Source organism: Exophiala viscosa, assembly GCF_022695815.1.
Source record: "Exophiala viscosa unplaced genomic scaffold EDD37scaffold_11, whole genome shotgun sequence".
NCBI lineage: Eukaryota > Fungi > Ascomycota > Eurotiomycetes > Chaetothyriales > Herpotrichiellaceae > Exophiala > Exophiala viscosa.
Genome location: NW_026944363.1, coordinates 696,556 through 713,834, shown reverse-complemented (window position 1 = coordinate 713,834; position 17,279 = coordinate 696,556). Strand labels below are relative to the sequence as shown.

The 17,279-nt window shown below is 51.3% G+C and overlaps 8 protein-coding genes across 8 annotated transcripts; 6 read left to right on the top strand and 2 right to left on the bottom strand.

Moving 5' to 3' along the window:
- Positions 1 to 8: 8 nt before the first annotated feature.
- On the bottom strand, positions 9 to 1,766 carry EDD37DRAFT_639589 (aurora kinase). The gene is made up of 3 exons (XM_062817180.1): positions 1,583 to 1,766; positions 555 to 1,526; positions 9 to 503 (listed from the first exon to the last, which is right to left on the bottom strand). The coding sequence occupies exons 1-3, from the start codon at positions 1,670 to 1,672 to the stop codon at positions 363 to 365; spliced, it is 1,203 nt and encodes a 400-aa protein (XP_062666921.1). The 5' UTR covers positions 1,673 to 1,766; the 3' UTR covers positions 9 to 362.
- Positions 1,767 to 1,860: 94 nt separating this feature from the next.
- EDD37DRAFT_142441 (TIP41-like family-domain-containing protein) lies at positions 1,861 to 2,985 on the top strand. Its single transcript, XM_062809579.1, has one exon. The coding sequence runs from the start codon at positions 1,998 to 2,000 to the stop codon at positions 2,838 to 2,840; it is 843 nt and encodes a 280-aa protein (XP_062666920.1). The 5' UTR covers positions 1,861 to 1,997; the 3' UTR covers positions 2,841 to 2,985.
- A 686-nt stretch (positions 2,986 to 3,671) lies between these two features.
- Positions 3,672 to 5,197, top strand: EDD37DRAFT_142476 (uncharacterized protein). The gene is made up of 2 exons (XM_062809580.1): positions 3,672 to 4,214; positions 4,315 to 5,197. The coding sequence occupies exons 1-2, from the start codon at positions 3,864 to 3,866 to the stop codon at positions 5,038 to 5,040; spliced, it is 1,077 nt and encodes a 358-aa protein (XP_062666919.1). The 5' UTR covers positions 3,672 to 3,863; the 3' UTR covers positions 5,041 to 5,197.
- Positions 5,198 to 5,906: 709 nt separating this feature from the next.
- Positions 5,907 to 8,205, top strand: EDD37DRAFT_639583 (histone acetyltransferase Spt10). Its single transcript, XM_062817179.1, has 3 exons — positions 5,907 to 6,560; positions 6,612 to 7,892; positions 7,941 to 8,205. Exons 1-2 carry the CDS (start codon positions 6,027 to 6,029, stop codon positions 7,809 to 7,811), a joined length of 1,734 nt encoding a protein of 577 aa, XP_062666918.1. The 5' UTR covers positions 5,907 to 6,026; the 3' UTR covers positions 7,812 to 7,892; positions 7,941 to 8,205.
- A 67-nt stretch (positions 8,206 to 8,272) lies between these two features.
- EDD37DRAFT_142225 (fungal-specific transcription factor domain-containing protein) lies at positions 8,273 to 10,392 on the top strand. Its single transcript, XM_062809575.1, has 3 exons — positions 8,273 to 9,114; positions 9,162 to 9,199; positions 9,280 to 10,392. Exons 1-3 carry the CDS (start codon positions 8,488 to 8,490, stop codon positions 10,220 to 10,222), a joined length of 1,608 nt encoding a protein of 535 aa, XP_062666917.1. The 5' UTR covers positions 8,273 to 8,487; the 3' UTR covers positions 10,223 to 10,392.
- On the bottom strand, positions 10,343 to 12,289 carry EDD37DRAFT_612478 (amidase; the record flags this gene model as incomplete). The annotated part of the gene is made up of 5 exons (XM_062815358.1): positions 10,343 to 10,461; positions 10,512 to 10,596; positions 10,647 to 10,670; positions 10,763 to 10,780; positions 10,853 to 12,289. 5 exons carry the CDS (start codon positions 12,287 to 12,289, stop codon positions 10,343 to 10,345), a joined length of 1,683 nt encoding a protein of 560 aa, XP_062666916.1.
- Positions 12,290 to 12,786: 497 nt separating this feature from the next.
- On the top strand, positions 12,787 to 14,904 carry EDD37DRAFT_142334 (FAD dependent oxidoreductase-domain-containing protein). Its single transcript, XM_062809578.1, has 3 exons — positions 12,787 to 13,700; positions 13,753 to 14,799; positions 14,857 to 14,904. The coding sequence occupies exons 1-2, from the start codon at positions 13,113 to 13,115 to the stop codon at positions 14,635 to 14,637; spliced, it is 1,473 nt and encodes a 490-aa protein (XP_062666915.1). The 5' UTR covers positions 12,787 to 13,112; the 3' UTR covers positions 14,638 to 14,799; positions 14,857 to 14,904.
- Positions 14,905 to 15,085: 181 nt separating this feature from the next.
- EDD37DRAFT_142242 (serine/threonine kinase 16) lies at positions 15,086 to 17,278 on the top strand. Its single transcript, XM_062809577.1, has 4 exons — positions 15,086 to 15,278; positions 15,330 to 15,400; positions 15,455 to 15,746; positions 15,798 to 17,278. The coding sequence occupies exons 1-4, from the start codon at positions 15,174 to 15,176 to the stop codon at positions 16,941 to 16,943; spliced, it is 1,614 nt and encodes a 537-aa protein (XP_062666914.1). The 5' UTR covers positions 15,086 to 15,173; the 3' UTR covers positions 16,944 to 17,278.
- The last annotated feature ends 1 nt before the right edge of the window (position 17,279 follows it).

Below are 17,279 nucleotides of genomic sequence, written 5' to 3'. Positions count from 1 at the left end.
ATGGTGAAGGATGAAGAATATATATTTCGTCATTGGCCCGAAGTCGGCATACCAGATCCACTCCCAATCATCAACCTCGACCACCTTCAGAGTCATTCCACCTCGTTCAACATGGCATCTACACATAACTTATGGTTCTTTGTCCAAACCCACCGAATGTAGCAATGCGCCTGTCGTGGCCAAAGATGCGGCTCCTAAACTCCCAGCCATAGACGCTACCCAGGTTATCTAAAGCACTCGTTGATGCACTCCAAAAGTTGCCGAAACTCCAAGACATCCTCGACAAGACATACATGCGCTCAAATGATAATTGATGGTAAAAGGAAGCTCGGGCAGGCGGACCTGTCCCCCGTGGACTGTGGTCACCGCTCAGATCCATCTTTGCTGCCAGACGCTCTTTGACTCCCTCGTTCGCCGCCTTTGGTCACGCAGTGTTTGACGATCCAAGGGTGTTGAAGCACGTCCTCCAAGGGTATTCTCTTTTCAGGGTCGAGCACGAGAAGCTACCGAGCTGGTTAGCGAGATGGACGACTCACTCGTATGGATGCACTTACTCGATGGATCAGGTCCTTCGCCCCCGAACTCACAAAGCTCGGCACGGTCATATCACCACGAGCAATCCTCCTCTGTGTCATAACGGGGGTGTCTTCGAATGGTGCTTCTCCAACCAGAAACTCGTACGTCAGGACGCCCAAGCTCCAGAGGTCCACTTTCTCATTGTAAAAGTTGTCGGAGCTGCCAGGCTTGAGCATCTCGGGAGGCAGGTAATCCAGTGTTCCGCACATGGTTTGTCTGCGGTTATTGGGTGCATGGACCGACCATCCAAAGTCTGAGATCTTGATTTCACCATGAATGCCGACCAAGATGTTCTCAGGCTTGATATCTCTGTGCATGACGTGCTTTTTGTGCAGATACTTCAGTGCTGCCGCCATCTGAGCAATGTATTGAGCCGCTTTCCACTCTGGAAATCTGTGTTCTTTCCGCAGGTGCTTGTACAGTTCACCTTTGCCGGCAAACTCGAGAATGAGGAACACTCTTTTACTGTCGTGGAAATGACCAAACAACCTCAGGATGTTGGGGTGTCTAAGATTGGACTGAATTTCAATCTCACGACGAACTTGCTTCTCGACCTTGCCTTGTTGCAGCTCAGATTTGTGGAGGACCTTCAAGGCACAAACAAAGCCGGAAGATCTTTCTCTAGCAAGATATACTCGACCAAATTTCCCTTTTCCCAAAGGTTTTCCTATCTCGAACATGCCCAAGTGGAAATGTTTGGGAGCCTGTGGCTGGTCGAAGAAGATCGCCGACTGTTTTTGACTTGACTCATAGTGTTCGTCCGAAGTTCTCGATGACTGCACGACTTTTCGTACTGGCGAAGGAGGAAGTGTTGGAACGGTAGTAGTTGTCGTGATCGTGGCGACTTGGGCGACATTTTGTCTCGACTCGTTTGTGGCTTGGAGTGCGTATTTGACGAGGTTTGCTCGGGACTGAGGAGGCAGATTGGCTATTGTGCCTGTATTTGCCGCCTAAAGATCACACTCGGTCAGTATATCGGAGATCCGACACAACGCAGTGGAAGTACCTTAGACTTGAGCATAGTGCTAGGAGGGGTTTCATTTTCATCATTGACAGTGAGGTGCTCAAAGCGCGCCTCTAACGTTTTGGTGGCCATCGTGCAGAAAGTGGTGCAAAGAGGAGAATGGAAATCCAGAATAGCAAGAGATTGGATTTGTTGTAAACAGGAATACTACTGTCAGTGGTGACTGAAGTCGAGGCTGAAGAAATACGGAAGTTGCGTCGGCCCGGCAACACGGCAGGCACTTCCCAAAAATCCACCGCGGAGTAAAAGTGCCACCTCTTTCATCGAGACCCAAAGCGTTGGCTGCGGGGGAGAAACCAGAACACGATATCTTTTTGATGAATAGGTCATTCGATTGCCATTTGTCTGTCCTTACTTGTTGGATGTGTTGGCTCGCTGCCACGGCTCATTGAACAAGATGACGGCCGTCAACGGTCTAAATGGCCATCGAGCGGGCGACGGAGTCAACACCACCTTTCCCTCTCCTACCAGCGCTCCTCCACGATCATTCTCCGTCGAAGGCTTCCGCATCACAACACAAAAGTTACCAATCTTGAAAGCCGGCCCAATTGAAGAGATGACAGCGAATCTGGGCATCGCTCCTCCTGAGATGATCTTCGGTGACAACTTTGTGGCCATTGAGCATCCACAATCTCATTGGGGTATTAAGTTCGACGCCTTTGGGGCATTGGATCGGGTGGACAAGACCGGAGAAAAGAGATTGAAAGTGGCATACTCTAAGGAATGGCAACAGAGCAGAGAAGACACTCACGACATCAAGGAAGTGGTGAAGCCATTCGACTGGTCTTACACTACCGATTACAAGGGCGACCTTGCTCCCGAAAGTCCGGCATTCCAGGAGGGAAGCGACCCAATCCCACTGGAATTATTGCGACGACCAGATCCGATATTGTTCTTCGATGATGTGATCCTATATGAGGACGAGCTTGCCGACAACGGAATCACCATGATCTCATGCAAAGTCCGCGTCATGCCTGCCCGCTTGCTCCTCCTATGTCGCTTCTTCATGAGGCTGGATAATGTCATGTTAAGACTTCGCGACACGAGGGTATATGTTGACTTCGGCAAGCGGGAGGTCATTAGAGAGTATATCGCAAGGGAAGAAGCGTATGACAAGGTGCGCGACGAGTTGGCGACGAGAAGAGATGATGTTGCAGCTGTGCTACGTGATGCAAATCAAATGTCTGAATTGCTTCCGGTGGTTGAGAAGAGCCTGGAAAGGATTCAGCTAGGCGATTGAAGTGTACATTGGCTTCTACATGGTCGCTTGCAGTATCGCCGATCTGCCTCGATCAACAATCGCGTTGTCTGCGGAGAAAGGTCACATTGGGCTTACTACTCGTCGCTCAGCATCAGCTGAAGGGAGTGCTGTCGGAGCTCAACGTCGCTGGCTGTTACAACGGGTTGGCACGTGGTCGATCGCAGACATTACCTTCCATGGAGCGCAGCTGTGCAGGAATTGTCGAAAGCAATAGCTGGTTTATTCTACCAGAACCAGAAATATGTGAGTGGACACAATTGAGCGATGAATGATCCGGCGGACAGTGCCACTGTTGCTTCATCTGCATCACCGGAGGCTGGCCACAAAAGACATCTCGAGCAACCTGATGTTCCACAGGGATCGAAGACAGCGTCAGCTGGTGCGCTTGTCTCGATGTGCTGCTCTATCGTGCGTCCTGGGACCAACAACGTCCTGCAAGGGAGTGTTTATCCGATCTCAGGCTGCATGCAACTTTTTGAAGCCAGTGAAACTGTGAAGACTGAAGACAAGGGTCCCTCCTTCGGCAAGGTGGTAAGATTTCGGATGGTGGATGGAACATGTGAGGAAGGAGGTGCCCGTTTACGCGGATCCAAGACAAAATTTCCGCCGCCGGGCTAAGGTGGAAATTACGGGCCAATGGGGATTGATCCCTTGTAGCGCGCCTCAATTCCCAATTCCCTTTCTTTGGACTCTTCCTTATCGAGCTTCTCGAGTCTCAAAAAACATCAAGCCACCAAGCAAGAGGGTTACAAGCGAGGTGTTGCTTCCCATGCATGTGGCTGTCGGCAATAATGGCATATGCAACCTTCGACCGTTCCGCATCCACGGGAAAGATCCTAGCTAGGGTCTCATTACGGAGTCTCATGGCCACAAAGGCACAAACTACCGCTCGAACAGGGCGGTTCTCGTTTTACCACCTGTGTGTTCTATTTCTCGTCCTGTTCCGCTCTTGTTTCAAGATCATCCGCGTAGCTCCCAACCCTTCTACGTGCCTCGGGCGCAATGAGTCCTCGCAAAGCCCTTGGGGCTGTGGTTTTGATCATATGTCTATGCAATGCTCTGCCATCAGTGCCTGTTGCTACGAATCCGATTATTACCACTGCTACTGTGTCGACAGTCGTGCCTTCTTTGCTTACCATATATTCTGTCGTGCCCGCTACCGAACAATCTGACACGACTTCAGTGATCACAACCACGATCAATGGCCAACAGACAACGTTGACACCATCAGACAGCGTAGTAGCGGGCTCCGTGACGAGCACCATCATCTCTACCATTTCAATAACAACCACCGAGGTCGTCGTCAAAACAATAGGTTATTCAACAGTTCTGGGCCCTGATACAGCCACATCGGTAAGCATTCGACCACCAAGGCACATCATGATGAACTTGTCATCAGTTTGTGATGGTGCAACGATTACAATGCTGGTCAAAAGCTGACGATGATATGCAGACCATCTCTTCAACCACGTCTATACCCATTACCAACACGACAGTATCGTCATCATCGCCAGCAACATCCATTGCAATCTCACAAACACCAACCAGCCAGGCTCTTGTTCAGACAATCTCCACAACCGGAATAGTGAGCTCCTCGACTATCGTTTCTGCTAGCTCCAGGGTTTCGAGCACCTCGACCCAGGACATCATCTCGAGCTCGTCGACAACATCATCTGCCTCCTCGACAGCCAGTACGATCAGTGCACTATCCAAGTCTTCGTCGCACTCGTTATCTGCAGGTGCCAAGGCTGGAATCGGCATTGGCGTCGCTGTCGGTGTTCTGGGTTTGATCGTTGGATCTTTCTGTCTAGGACGACGAGTCTCGCGCCGGAGTAAGGCAGAGGGCGCCGAGAGTTCCAATGACCCCGCGCCAGGCATTACCGAGGAGAAGGATGCCTTTCGAGCCGGCCGCCCTTACGAAGACACGGCACCGACAAAGCTCGGCGCTAGATCATTGAGTCCCAAGAATGGCTATTCAGGTACTACAACAGAAGTGGGTAGTGGATCTTTGGAGAGAGAGTCAATCAGCACTTCGAGCCCAACAATGCCTGCGTACCAATATAACAATCCGCGGCTTTCCGCCCTTCCACAGCTGCAGGACAATGATCCGATGTATGTTGGAGTACCGAGCCACATGTCGGGGTCAAAACGTTGGAGTATGAAAGAGTACGAGATGTGATGATGTCCACTGATCAGCAATCAGCGTCGTGGATGGTTTGGGGCTGAGAGGATAAGGGTTCGGGACAAGTCTCCCTGCAACAGCGGTTGGAAGTCGATGCCCAGCGACCACGGAGACCTCGTGACATGGACACCATTCACAAAGCCAGAGGTTACACCTTCAAAGAACGACGCGGAAACCTACAAGCACTGCTCTGTGCTTCCCAGCCGCACTGCACACTCAAACGTGTCGCGCATGATCGGTCAAAATCAAAGAGCTGGCGGAATATCAATAAGCATTCGAACTTGGAGACCCATGGCAATTTAGACCATGCATGGGACGAAACGAGCGAAAAATTCTCGAAGTCGGTCTCATCAGAAGGTATGTCGAGACGCGGTCTAGCCCGCTTCGCAACACATTTGCACGCGCACTCGTGTTGGGTGTTTGCAATGGTGGCAGCCCCTATGGGAAGACCTCCTCCGTCACCCGGCCCTTCCATGGACGCATTCGAAACCGATCCCAAGGTGCACTTGATGACATCTGGACTATTGATGTTTGTGCATCAACGACAATATCTCGTCGCTCTTGTCTCTACCTTGGCTCCCTGGCGAGTTTCGGCAGACCACCGAAAAAGACGCCCGTGACTTGTGCAGTGCCGCTCGGGAGATGGCACGGAAGAGCGTCAGCTTCGAAGACAGGTTACTTCTCTTCCAAAATACATGTCTAGGTAGTGTCCACATATCTACCATGTAGATTCAGTATCTTGCGTTGTGAACAGACCAGCTGTAGGCGCTAGTCTAGATCTCGTCGGCTACCACATCAGGCTAGTCTGCCAAGCGGGCTGAATATCACGTGTTGGAAGCCGTGATCTAACCTCTCCGATTCTGCCTTCTTCTTTTCAGGTTTCTCACTGTCCATAAGATACGCCTGTTACTCTGTCGCAATCATCAAAATCATCGTCTGTCGACTCTGCGATCATTCCGGGTTCGAGCTGCGGCTGATGGTTCATGATGCCGGCCCTGTTGGAGGACCCAGAGTCACCCGTCATTTATCGGGTTTCTGGCCAGGGCCCGTATCCAGCCGCAGATAATCCGCAAATTCCATCCTCCATATTCCCAAGGCCCGTCACACTTCGAGATCGAGTGACTGTTGCGACACTGGTTCCCTTCTTCTCCCCAGAGGCTGTACCAAAGAGACTTCTTGCATATCTCTCGGACAACCTCAATAAGGAAATTGAAAGCGGAGATACTTATCCGATGATCAATGCCCTACCACTGGAAACTTTCGGGCCCTACTGGTTTGGAAACTTTGGCGCCGTCATGATCCAGGGCGATATTGGTGGCATCGAGGGCGTGGCGGAACTCGATCGCAGCGGAGCCGACTGGAACAAACTCTGCCTAGGGAGTTTCTACGTCAAGCCTAACTATCCTGGTCGGAGCAGTCATGTGTGCAACGGTGGATTTCTCGTGACTACGGCCGCTCGCAACAAGGGTGTCGGCAAGTCAATGGGACAATGTTACCTGGACTGGGCCCCTCAACTGGTAGGTCAATGTTGCGCAAGGTGGCGCAAGGCTGAGGCTGACGTGTAGTAGGGCTATACTTATTCAGTCTTCAACCTGGTGTATGAATCGAACACTGCGTCGACCAGGATATGGGATTCGCTCGGGTTCAAGCGGATAGGACGAGTGCCCGGTTGTGGTAATTTAAAGTCTTCTAATGAACCTGTGGACGCCATCATCTACGGAAAGGATTTGAAAGCGGACGGCGAGAATGATCAATCCGAAGAGCGCTTTGACAAAATCCGATACTATCTGCGACATCAGCTGTACCCCCAAGGAGCTGATAGATCAGAGAAGAGTCGACTCAGAAGTGCTGCTACTCACTACAAATTGATTGGCGGCCAGGACGGAGTGCCCGAGAAGTTGTTCTTGAAGGACAAAGAAGTTATATCGGACCCACAAGCGCAATACGAAATTGCGAAACAAATACACCTCCAGGCCCATGGAGGCATTAACAAGACGACAGCCATAATAGCGACCAAGTACCATTGGATACGGATAAAGGAGACAGTCAGCCACGTCATAAAGAATTGCCCGGAGTGTAAGGATGTCAACAAGCCGCCCATCATCCGCGCAGAAAACAGAGGTCGGAGCAAGACTCTCGAAGAAGTGCCTGCGACGTTACCCGTGCCGCCGCAGGGCCTAGTGAGCCCTCCAGAATTGCAAAACGTGCCGCAGGAGGATCTCACTGCCAACAATATAGCAAACCATGATTTTGCGCCCATACAACAAGCCATGGATCTTCAAGTTGCTAATGATCATCTCAACGGTCCAAATGGCCATATGCAACCAGACGGACACCTCCACCCAGACGCCCACCTCCATCCGGATGCGCATCTACACCCCGACGCTCATCTTCACCCTGAAGCACATCTTCATCCTGATGCGCATCTTTCCTACGACGAAATGGCGATTGATCCACAAATTATGGAACAGATACAGGCAATGGCTTCTGAATATGATCAAAACCCTCACGCCTTCGTCCAAGCTGGAATGCCGCCATTTGGGGACACTTCACATCTTCAGCCGCATCATGATCCACACGATTTCAACCATCAGGCGGCCAACCATCACTACATAAACGACTCGAATCCGCCGATGATGGGCCACGACGATGTGATGGACGAGGGAGGCGCAGGCACCGGATTGAGCAATATGCAACCGATACAACACGTATTGCCGATGGATTATATTGACACTTCAAACAACCAGCAATACAAACTTGAGCAATAAATTCGGTGCAGGCGTTTGGGTCTGGAGGCGTTTCAGAAGGGACACCTATGACCGGGTCATTTTTGCAACACAAGGAGCGTTGTACGTGCGCAGGACTTTATTTGACTTCCATTCTTACGAACATATTAGGGGGAAACTGGTACGGGGAATCTGACATGACATTTGGACGGAAAATCGGTCATAAACGGTGTAGATAAAAACGAACAAAATGTGCAGACCACGCTCAGGAGCGAGATGTCATGGCACGGATGAAAAGCAGCAGGCAGCCCACGATGCTGAACAAATACTATGTATCTCAATCCATCTACATAGTCAAATCGATAGCAGAATAGTCTTCAAATCAGAAATGACGACCATGATACGGTTGTACTTGCCTAAACAGGCTCGACTAAGCAAAATACATTGGCCGTCAGACAGAGGCAGTTTTCTGACTTAGGCTTCTGATTATCATGCCTCCCTCTTACTTACTCATCAAAGTTCACCTTCCTTCGCTCTAATACCTTATCCCTCAACCTCAGTTACATCAGTTTCTACTGGTGGCAAGTCGAAGGTCAGCCAGACTATCGTCATGATTGATACGTCCATCTACTTGCGATGGGCTCTCCTTGAACACATTGCACCTGGTCAAGCATAAACATGCCTGCGGCTCTAGAGGAGCCTAACCGAGTACTACTCGATGATGGATGTCAAGCCTAAACGACCACCGCGACCTCCTCCCAGGCTCCGAACGAAGACCGGATGCAAGGTTTGCCTATCTCGACGCAAGAAGTGTGATGAAAGGAGACCACGATGTGGCGCTTGTGAAAGACTTCACCTTGAATGCAGTTACAGAGCCTCAACTAGTGCCAGTGCTTCCCCGGAACCCTTACGCAAAGTTTCGCCTGTTCTCCAGGAGGAAGCCGCAGTGGTTCAGGGTGAACAACGGCCTATTGGGTCACCACAAAGCACATCTCTATCATTCCGTCATTCCGGGTTGTTGACTCAACAGGATTGGAATGTCTTTCATTATGCTTCGACACGATTCATCAAATTGTTGACATCGCCTGATGCCACCTCCGAATTCCGAGATGCGACCCTGGTCTTCGCCGTAGGCTTCGATGTACCATGGGTCATGCATGCCGCACTGGCCCCGGCCGCACTGCACGCCTCGTGCGCCGATTTGATACCAAAGGAAGACGCAATACTCTACAGTCAAAGCGCACTGCAAGGACTTCGACACTCTCTCGAAAGTCGGGAGGATCTTTCTTCGTCAAAGGAGAGCATGACGTTTCTTGCTGCCTCAATATTTCTTGGCTTGTTTGAAGTTGGTGCTTCCCATCATCGACCCTGTGCAATGCTGAGAGAATATAGGACTTCTACCCCTCGGCCTCCAGTCACAGTCTGACCCAGTAAGTCCACTTGCTCTGACGGTGCCGGACACTCTCTTCGGGAACCGGCTGTGCTGGAACGGCCTGCTGACATCCTATAGTTATCAAGCAATAGCCAGCGTGCTGGAGGACCAGGCGGCGCATATGCCCCGCTTCGATATTGACAAGCTATCGGTCTTCCACCGGACGCTCCTCGATTCTGTACTCTACCATTTTTCGACCAGGCTGATTTTCGAACAAGAGATCGATGCCATCTGCGCTTCCTTTCCTTCTCAAAGTATTGCCAAGTATATTTCAGCGCTCGAGGTTCACGCACACGGGTCTCGGAATCCTCACACAATTCTGCCGGTGTTGGGTCGCACACCGCCACTTATTTTCCTGCAGATCTACCAAATCTCATGGCTGAGCAGGCAGCCCCCTTCTGGTGACGGTCACCATCACGCGCTTGCCGTTCAGTGCCTGAATGAACTAGATAATCTCGAGAAAGAGTCACCGGTGGTCAACCTCGGTGTCCCAATAACCAAGGACGCAGCTACCCATAGCAATACCGATATCGCGGCAAAGTTATATTTCCTGGCAAGCCGAATATTCGTAATGAAAATCATCAATCAGAACATATGCACCACATCTCCACCAATTCGCGCTTTGTTGGCGAAAGGTTTCGACCTCTTGCAAGCTTACGATGGGAGTGCTCCTTGCGGTCAATACATTTGCTGGCCAATACTCATTCTAGGCTGCGCTGCCTGCCCAACCAGTCGCTCTGACTTCGTTCAGGACTTTCACGATGCCGAAGAGGGCCACTTGGCCTCGAAGATGCGAGGTCTCATCCAACGCCAACTTTTGGAGATCTGGAAGACGTCCTACTCTGGTTATGTGAGACGGACTGGCGGCGCTCTGGAAAGGCTCTGGAGACTTCCTAGCTTCCTGGTCGGGACTACTCAGGCACAATATGCCCCAGATACTGACATTGAGTACGATGGTCTCAATGCTCTGATCTTCAAAAAAGGCTTGGGGCAAGTTCAATTGTCTGCTGAAGTTGGCTAGCATCAAGACTAAATGGCTACGATCATTCGGGATGACCAATCGGATTACCAAAGCTGCTATAGAAGTACTGCTCCGAAACAACGGTCGTTCCCAGACTGTATCATCTCCATGAACTACCCCTCAGGATTGTTTCAAACACTCATCAACAACCCGCGCCACTTTAAGGCACTCCTCATCGCGAAAACCGCGGGTGAAAACCTGCACCGAGCACGGCGCTCCATCGAGAACGTCCGGATCGTCTAAAGGAACGTTGTCAGCTTCACGATTGCTCTCCCGCAAGTCTACTTACATTGGGCTTGTGCCGCCGGCATCTTGACCGCTTCAGTGTCTAGCTGCTTTGATGCCTTTCCATATGGTATCACGCATGCGGGGTACTAGGAAGCACTGTCAGTACTGGCGTCGTGGTCGGATTGGCGTGACTCACATCGAGGAGGTTGAGGAAAGCCGTCTGCGAGGTTGTAATATGTCAGCTGTCATACTTCCACATTCGCGAGCAGGAGAAGCAATGTAAGCCCACGACGAAGCGAATCTGAAACTCACATAAGGCGGCCATCCGAACTAGAAAGTAATTCTGTCAGCACAAGGAGCACCACAGCATGGGTAGCAGAAAACATCATCGATGTGACTTACGTTATCATGCGGCACCGCAGTATTCTGCGCTGACGGTGCGAGAACTGCATCCAACTTCTTCTCCAACCATATCTTGCGCCAGTTTTCGGAAAGCTCCGACCTCAAAACGCTCAATGAAGCGTACTTGTGCACGAAATCCATATCCTTGAGATCAGGAACAAACGTATAGTTGCCATAGTTTGCTGGCTTGTCCGCCTTAGCGACTGATGGCACCATCGGCTCTCCACTGGCTTTGATGTGGCCGATTGACGTTCCGGTATGAAGGACGAACAACTCAAAAGCGACTTCCTGGATATCGGAGACCCTTCCCTCCTTAGCCGTGAGTGGAACCAGCTCATGTCCTACTGCTTCGAGTTTCTTTGCAGCTTCGGCCAGAATACGCTTAACCGGTGGATGGAGCGGATACAAAGGATCCTCCTGCAAAACACCGATTCGGAGTTTGGAATCGACCTTCGGCTCTAGCGCGCGCCAGGGAACGTCAACGGCAGTTGAGTCCAGAAGTGCTGGCGTCGCGTCGATGACGCTCTTCACGAAGACTTCTAAAGCCTCAAAATCGTTCGTGAGTGGACCCGCGGATGCTGTTATCGGTTTCCAACCAGCCAAGGCAGGCACCTGCTGACCACCGTATGGCACCCTCGAAGCGGTTGGTTTGAAGCCATATGTACCACAACAGATCGCGGGTATTCTGACTGAACCAGCGACATCAGTCCCCACACCCAGTGGCGAACCCCGGAATGCGACCAAGGCACCCTCGCCTCCACTAGAGCCGCCGGCGTTCAGCACAGTGTTGTGCGGATTCAAGGTTCGTCCGAAGATGTTGTTATCAGAATCGGCTGTCATCAACGTCTGAGGTATGTTTGTCTTGACATAGAGCACGGCACCCAGGCTGAGGAGCAGCTCTACCAGTGGTGAATTTGTGGTCGATTTCTTTCCGAGGAAGGAGACATAACCGATACTGGCTTCGGTCCCGACGATCTGAAAGCCATCCTTTATACTGATAGGAAGGCCGTGCAACGGACCGAGAGGTTTGCCTTCATTTCTGCATTGGTCAAGATACTTTGCTCTTTCGATGGCCTTATCGAAGAAAGTCTCCGTGAGACACGACGTCAGTTGCTGCGCGATAGCGGCTCTCTTGGAGAAGGCTGTTGTGACTTCGAGAGACGTGAACTCGCCGGAGCCAAGTTTGGCAAGCAGCTCTGGTACGGTGTAGTTTTCTGTGACATCTAGCTCTCGATCGGTCAACAGTCCGCTCTTTCTGGGAATGTCCAACCCGATAAGCTTGTTTGAATGCTTATCGAGCGGGAATGCCAATGAGTCGAGGATCGAGGCTGGAAGCTTCCATTCCTTCGGGATGAGGGTCTCTGCGGACTGCCGTTTCCGAGCGACTATATCCTGCCAGCTGGATTGCTGTTTCGTGCCATGGTCGATTGATCCCATTGTAAGGACTTCTGATTGCAAACCGTGTGTTGTATAAAGATAACTTACTCGCACGTCCTCAGGGCGAACAACTTAGCAGCACTTTTATAAGTCTCATATCTGGATGTAGATATGGAAGTATCCATGAGTCTGCGCCAGCACCCCACAAGTTTGGGCGATACCGTATTTGACTGGGTTTGCTATCGTAGCAGACAAGCGGCGCCAATGTTGAGACGTGCCGCCCTTGCCGCATCCTGTCTCGCAGGCCTCGGCAGTGTGCGATGCTCTATCCAGAGCTTGCTTGCTACCTGGCCTGCTCCGCCTCTGCAGGTGTCAAATGTCGCATTTCTCCGCCTACTTTTGGGCCTATCAGCATAGGTAACGCCCTCCAATCACAGGTGCATTCTCTAAGGTTGACTTTGAACTATTCTGTAGTGACTTAAAGGTCTCGACCTGATGATCAGAAATATGTCAAGCCATCGAGCCAGGATTCCACAAAAATTGGCATTGTCTGACAGGGAGCACACCTGAGCCGCATTTACTTCCACTATTGGCAAATTCAAGGTTCGGGTGGTCCAGCATCGAACACTGAGATCCTACAGATGAAGCGAAAGACCTCCCGAGCAGTTAAGAGCTAACTTTATGCGCGAAAGCGTCCTGATGAATAACGAGTAACTGCACCTGGTAAAAGTGACGGGCCCCTGAAGCCAGAAAGCAGGTTGCCGGCCAAAGAGAAAGACGAGTGAACCTTGCAGTTCATTATTACTGTCGCACCAAGGGTTGCTCAAAGGCTCAGTACACGACAATCCTTTTACCACATGACAATCAGATAGCGGCTTTCAAAATGAGCTCATCAAAACAGGATCAATCCATTTTCGATACCCTGGCCGCAAGGCTCGACAAGGATCCTGGCACTCCAGTGAACGATCCGACGGAATCTTTCTGGCAGGTTCCCAGGCTACCAATAGCAGATGCGAGATCTGAGCAGTTGCCTGAGGTCGCTGATGTTGTCGTGATCGGCTCAGGAATTACTGGGATTAGCACTTCCTTGCATCTGCTGAGGCAAGATCACTCCCTCAAGATTGTCATGCTTGAAGCGAGATCAGCCATATCGGGAGCAACAGGGCGTAATGGAGGCCACATAAAAGCAGTCCCATGGGCCGACTACTATGCTCTCAAGGAGGAGTTTGGCAAGGAAAGTGCCATGAAGATCACCAAGTTTCGGCTATCTCATTTGGATGCTTTGGTCGGCGAAGCCGATGCCCTAGGTGAAGCTGGTAAAGTTGGGCTCGTCAGAAGAGTCGAGGGTGTTAGCGGCGTCTACGATGAGGAAGGTTGGAAACTTGCAAAGGTCAAGCTGCAATCCTTCCTTGAGGACTTCCCCGAGGAAAGGGGTAGATGGACTATATGTGAAGACCAGGCCGAGCTCAACGTAAGCCATTGGCCAGCTAAGGTTCCAATCTCTAAGTCACTAACCATCTCAGCAACTCGGCCTTGCGAATGCATACGGCTGTATCAGAGGGCGGTCAGGGGCAGCCTGGCCATATCGTCTGCTTGGCTGCGTGTTGAGCAAAATGTTAAGTGAAGGACAGTTATCCCTCGAAACGCAAACAGTTGGGCAGGAGGTTCGCTGCACTCGGTCTACAAGTCACCCGTACGAAGTGCATACGTCGAGAGGGCTGATATCTACCAAGCACGTTATCCATTGCACCAACGCATACACTGCACACTTGCTGCCGGCCTTGAAAGGGAAATTGTGGCCACTGCGAGGCCAAATGACCGTGCAGTCTGTGCCCGAGGCTTTCCCTCGCGTTGGCGGCACAAGATCGTGGAGTGCGATATGGGCCAGAGGTTTCGACTACATTACTCAGTCACCCGCCGAGGATGGATCACTCTATCTAGGAGGAGGATTCTTGCAAGGTGGACTGGAGAAGGACCAAGATCTGGGCAGCACCGATGACAGCACACTGAGTGCGCAGTGTCTTGAGCATCTTGAGGCCGTGCCATCAAAAGCTTTTGTTCACGGTACTGGCGCCAAAGTCGAGAAGAAATGGACTGGTATCATGGGTTTTACCGGAGATGGCTTGCCCATGGTCGATCGAGTCAGGAGTCACGTCTCGGGAAGGGAAGAATGTGAGCCCAATGTCGGCGGTGAATGGATCGCAGCTGGCTGGGACGGCTATGGTATGGTGCATTGCTGGTTGGCCGGCAAAGCACTTGCTGCCATGGTCACTGGGCATGAGGACGAGGTCCGCGACTGGTTCCCCAAGGACGAGTTTGCGTGCTCAAAAGAACGGCTGGATAAGATGAGTGCCGAAGGCGCACTGGAACGCTTCTTCGGGTCGCTAACTTCAGAAAACAAAAGGTGATGATCGACAGCGGCGACAGCGGCGAGTCCTTTGTGGCAACTGTCCAAACACTGATACCGACAAACTCTACCAGGATCAAGATTCTCCGGGATTATATGTTGTCATCAATGGTTGTGAATCCAGAGTCAAGCGACTACCCGCCCAAATAAGCCAAAAGGGGAAGTTCGAGCCAGCCAGAGTTTGATATGGCTTTTGCTTATCTGAATGAAAAGTACGGAGTTAAATACCGCGCAATCAGACTCGATTGGTCGACGCTGCGGTGTTGAGCGCCCGTCCTGGAGCCAGACCTCGGATATCAGCTTCACTCGCACTGCGGGACCCTTCCCTCCGCATTTGCCCAACCTGGGCCCTCTGTGGTAGGTAAAGACCTCCTGGAGGAGAAGTGGGAGGTACATAATGGCATTGATAAGAGGGTCTCTTCGACAACGGACGTCGAAGGCCTGTACAAAAGGACCTGGTTTCCTCCTCTTTGACTTGTTGACCGTACCGTTCGATTTGACGACTCTTTGTCATTCTTACTGCTGTCGATAGTTAACATGTCTTTCGACAGACTCCCTCCAGGGACCCAACGCATTGAGGACAAGGCAGGATCAAAGATTCTGCTTGCACCTCAACCAAATGCAGATCCTAACCAGCCTTTGGTGAGAATCTGTGTACTTCTGCAAAGGATGCTGATCTGATGGGTTTGATAGAACTGGTCGGCATTCCGCAAGACGGTGCACATGACAATCCTATGCCTGTACGCATTGATGGTCTTTGCGATGTAAGTTCCGCTTCCAAGCTGTCTATGCTCGCCCAAGACTGACTGTTGTACCAGTCTCTGTGTCGCTGTTCCCCTTTGGCAAGACTTCAACGAAGAGCTTGGAATGAGCTATGCCGTTCTCAACGATGGCTATGCTACGAACATGGCGACCTTGTCCGTTGGCTGCATCATCTTCGTCCCCATTGCTCTTCGACTAGGCCGACGGCCAATCTACCTCATTACTGCGCTCGTTATGCTTGCCGGCGCGATCTGGCAAGCCAAGATGTACACCGTGGGAGACATGATCGGCTCGAACGCTATCACTGGTCTGGCTGGAGCTGTGAATGAGGCCATCTTTCAGGTCACTGTAAGTTAACAATCGGGATTTTAGTGGCCTGAGCTGACCATATACTTATAGGTTGCCGACCTATTCTATGTCCACCAACGCGGTACGATGAACGGAATCTACCTTTCAGTAGTCATCATTGGCAACTATCTTGGCCCAGTTGCTGCGGGCTACGTTGCCGTCAATCAGAGCTGGAGATGGGTGTTTTGGTATTGCACCATATTCATGTCGGCTGTGACGCTCATCATGGTTGTCTTCCTCGAGGAGAGCAAGTACACCCCAAAAGCTCTTGTTGGGCGGGAGATCCTCGACTCTACCGACCAGGAAGCCGATCTCACCAAAGTCGACAGCATGACCAAGGATGCCGCACCCTCGATATCAGTCGATGCGTCCGAAGCTGCAACCAATAACCGACGCCGCCTTGTCGAGATCGATTCGACGATACCAATGGACTCTTACTTGAGGCGCCATCGTTTCTGGTCGACAGAGAAAGTCACCACGGCCGAGAGCAGGAGTCTGTGGATGCATTTGTACCAACCTTTCCAAATCCTTTGCACCTTCCCGGCTGTCATGTTCTGCGCGTTGCAGTATGGCTTCCTGATCGCGATGCTCGCCGTCCTAGCCGTCACACAGGCTGATCTCTATCCTTTCCCTCCGTACAACTTCTCGCCGATTGGAATTGGCAATTTGAACATCGCTCCCGCGGTCGGCGCCATTCTTGGTTCTATTTTCGGTGGTCCTCTGAATGATTACTTCATTCTGCAAGTCGCGAAGAGGAGGGGCGGCATTTACGAACCTGAGACACGATTGTGGTTGTTCTTGATACCCGGATTTTGCATGCCGCTCGGCCTGTTCTTGTACGGGCTGACTATCGCGAAGGGCATGAGCTACTGGATCAACATTGTGGGGTCCGCATTCATTGGAGCAGCAATCGGTGGGTGCGGTGATATCGCTCTGACTTACTGCCAGGACTGCTATCAGTACATCCTGGGCGATGCTCTTACCAGCGTCGTTTTTGTGCGGAATGTCATCTCCACGGCTTTGGTGTTCGCCATTACGCCTTGGATAGAAGGCATGGGGGTGTACAATATGTTCGTCCTGCTGGGCTGCTTGTCTATCGCTATCGCGTTGACTTGTGTGCCTTTGATTATCTGGGGTCGGGCATGGCGGATCAAGTTGGCGCCGAGATATGAACATTTTGTCGCGAAGCAATACTAGGCTGAAGGCATTGCGTGGTCCTGGTCAACAGGGACCTAGGCAAGGGCTGTCGACGGGAGTGTAGCAGCAGACTACTTTCCTTAATATTGCCCTTCGAGATTGAGCGAAAAGGTGCTCTTGCAGAGCACATAATTGGTCATTTTCAGAGCAGGCTCGTGGTGATGTGAAGCTGCAGCATGAATCATGGACAGGACAGATGGATAGATCCACCAGACGGAACCTGTGTGGACAATCTCAACAGTACGAAAATGAGAATGGTGTCTTACTTCTCAATATCCTATTGTATATTGGTGTCATGCTTTCAAAGGTATTGAGTAAGGAAGTGGTCGAGACCAT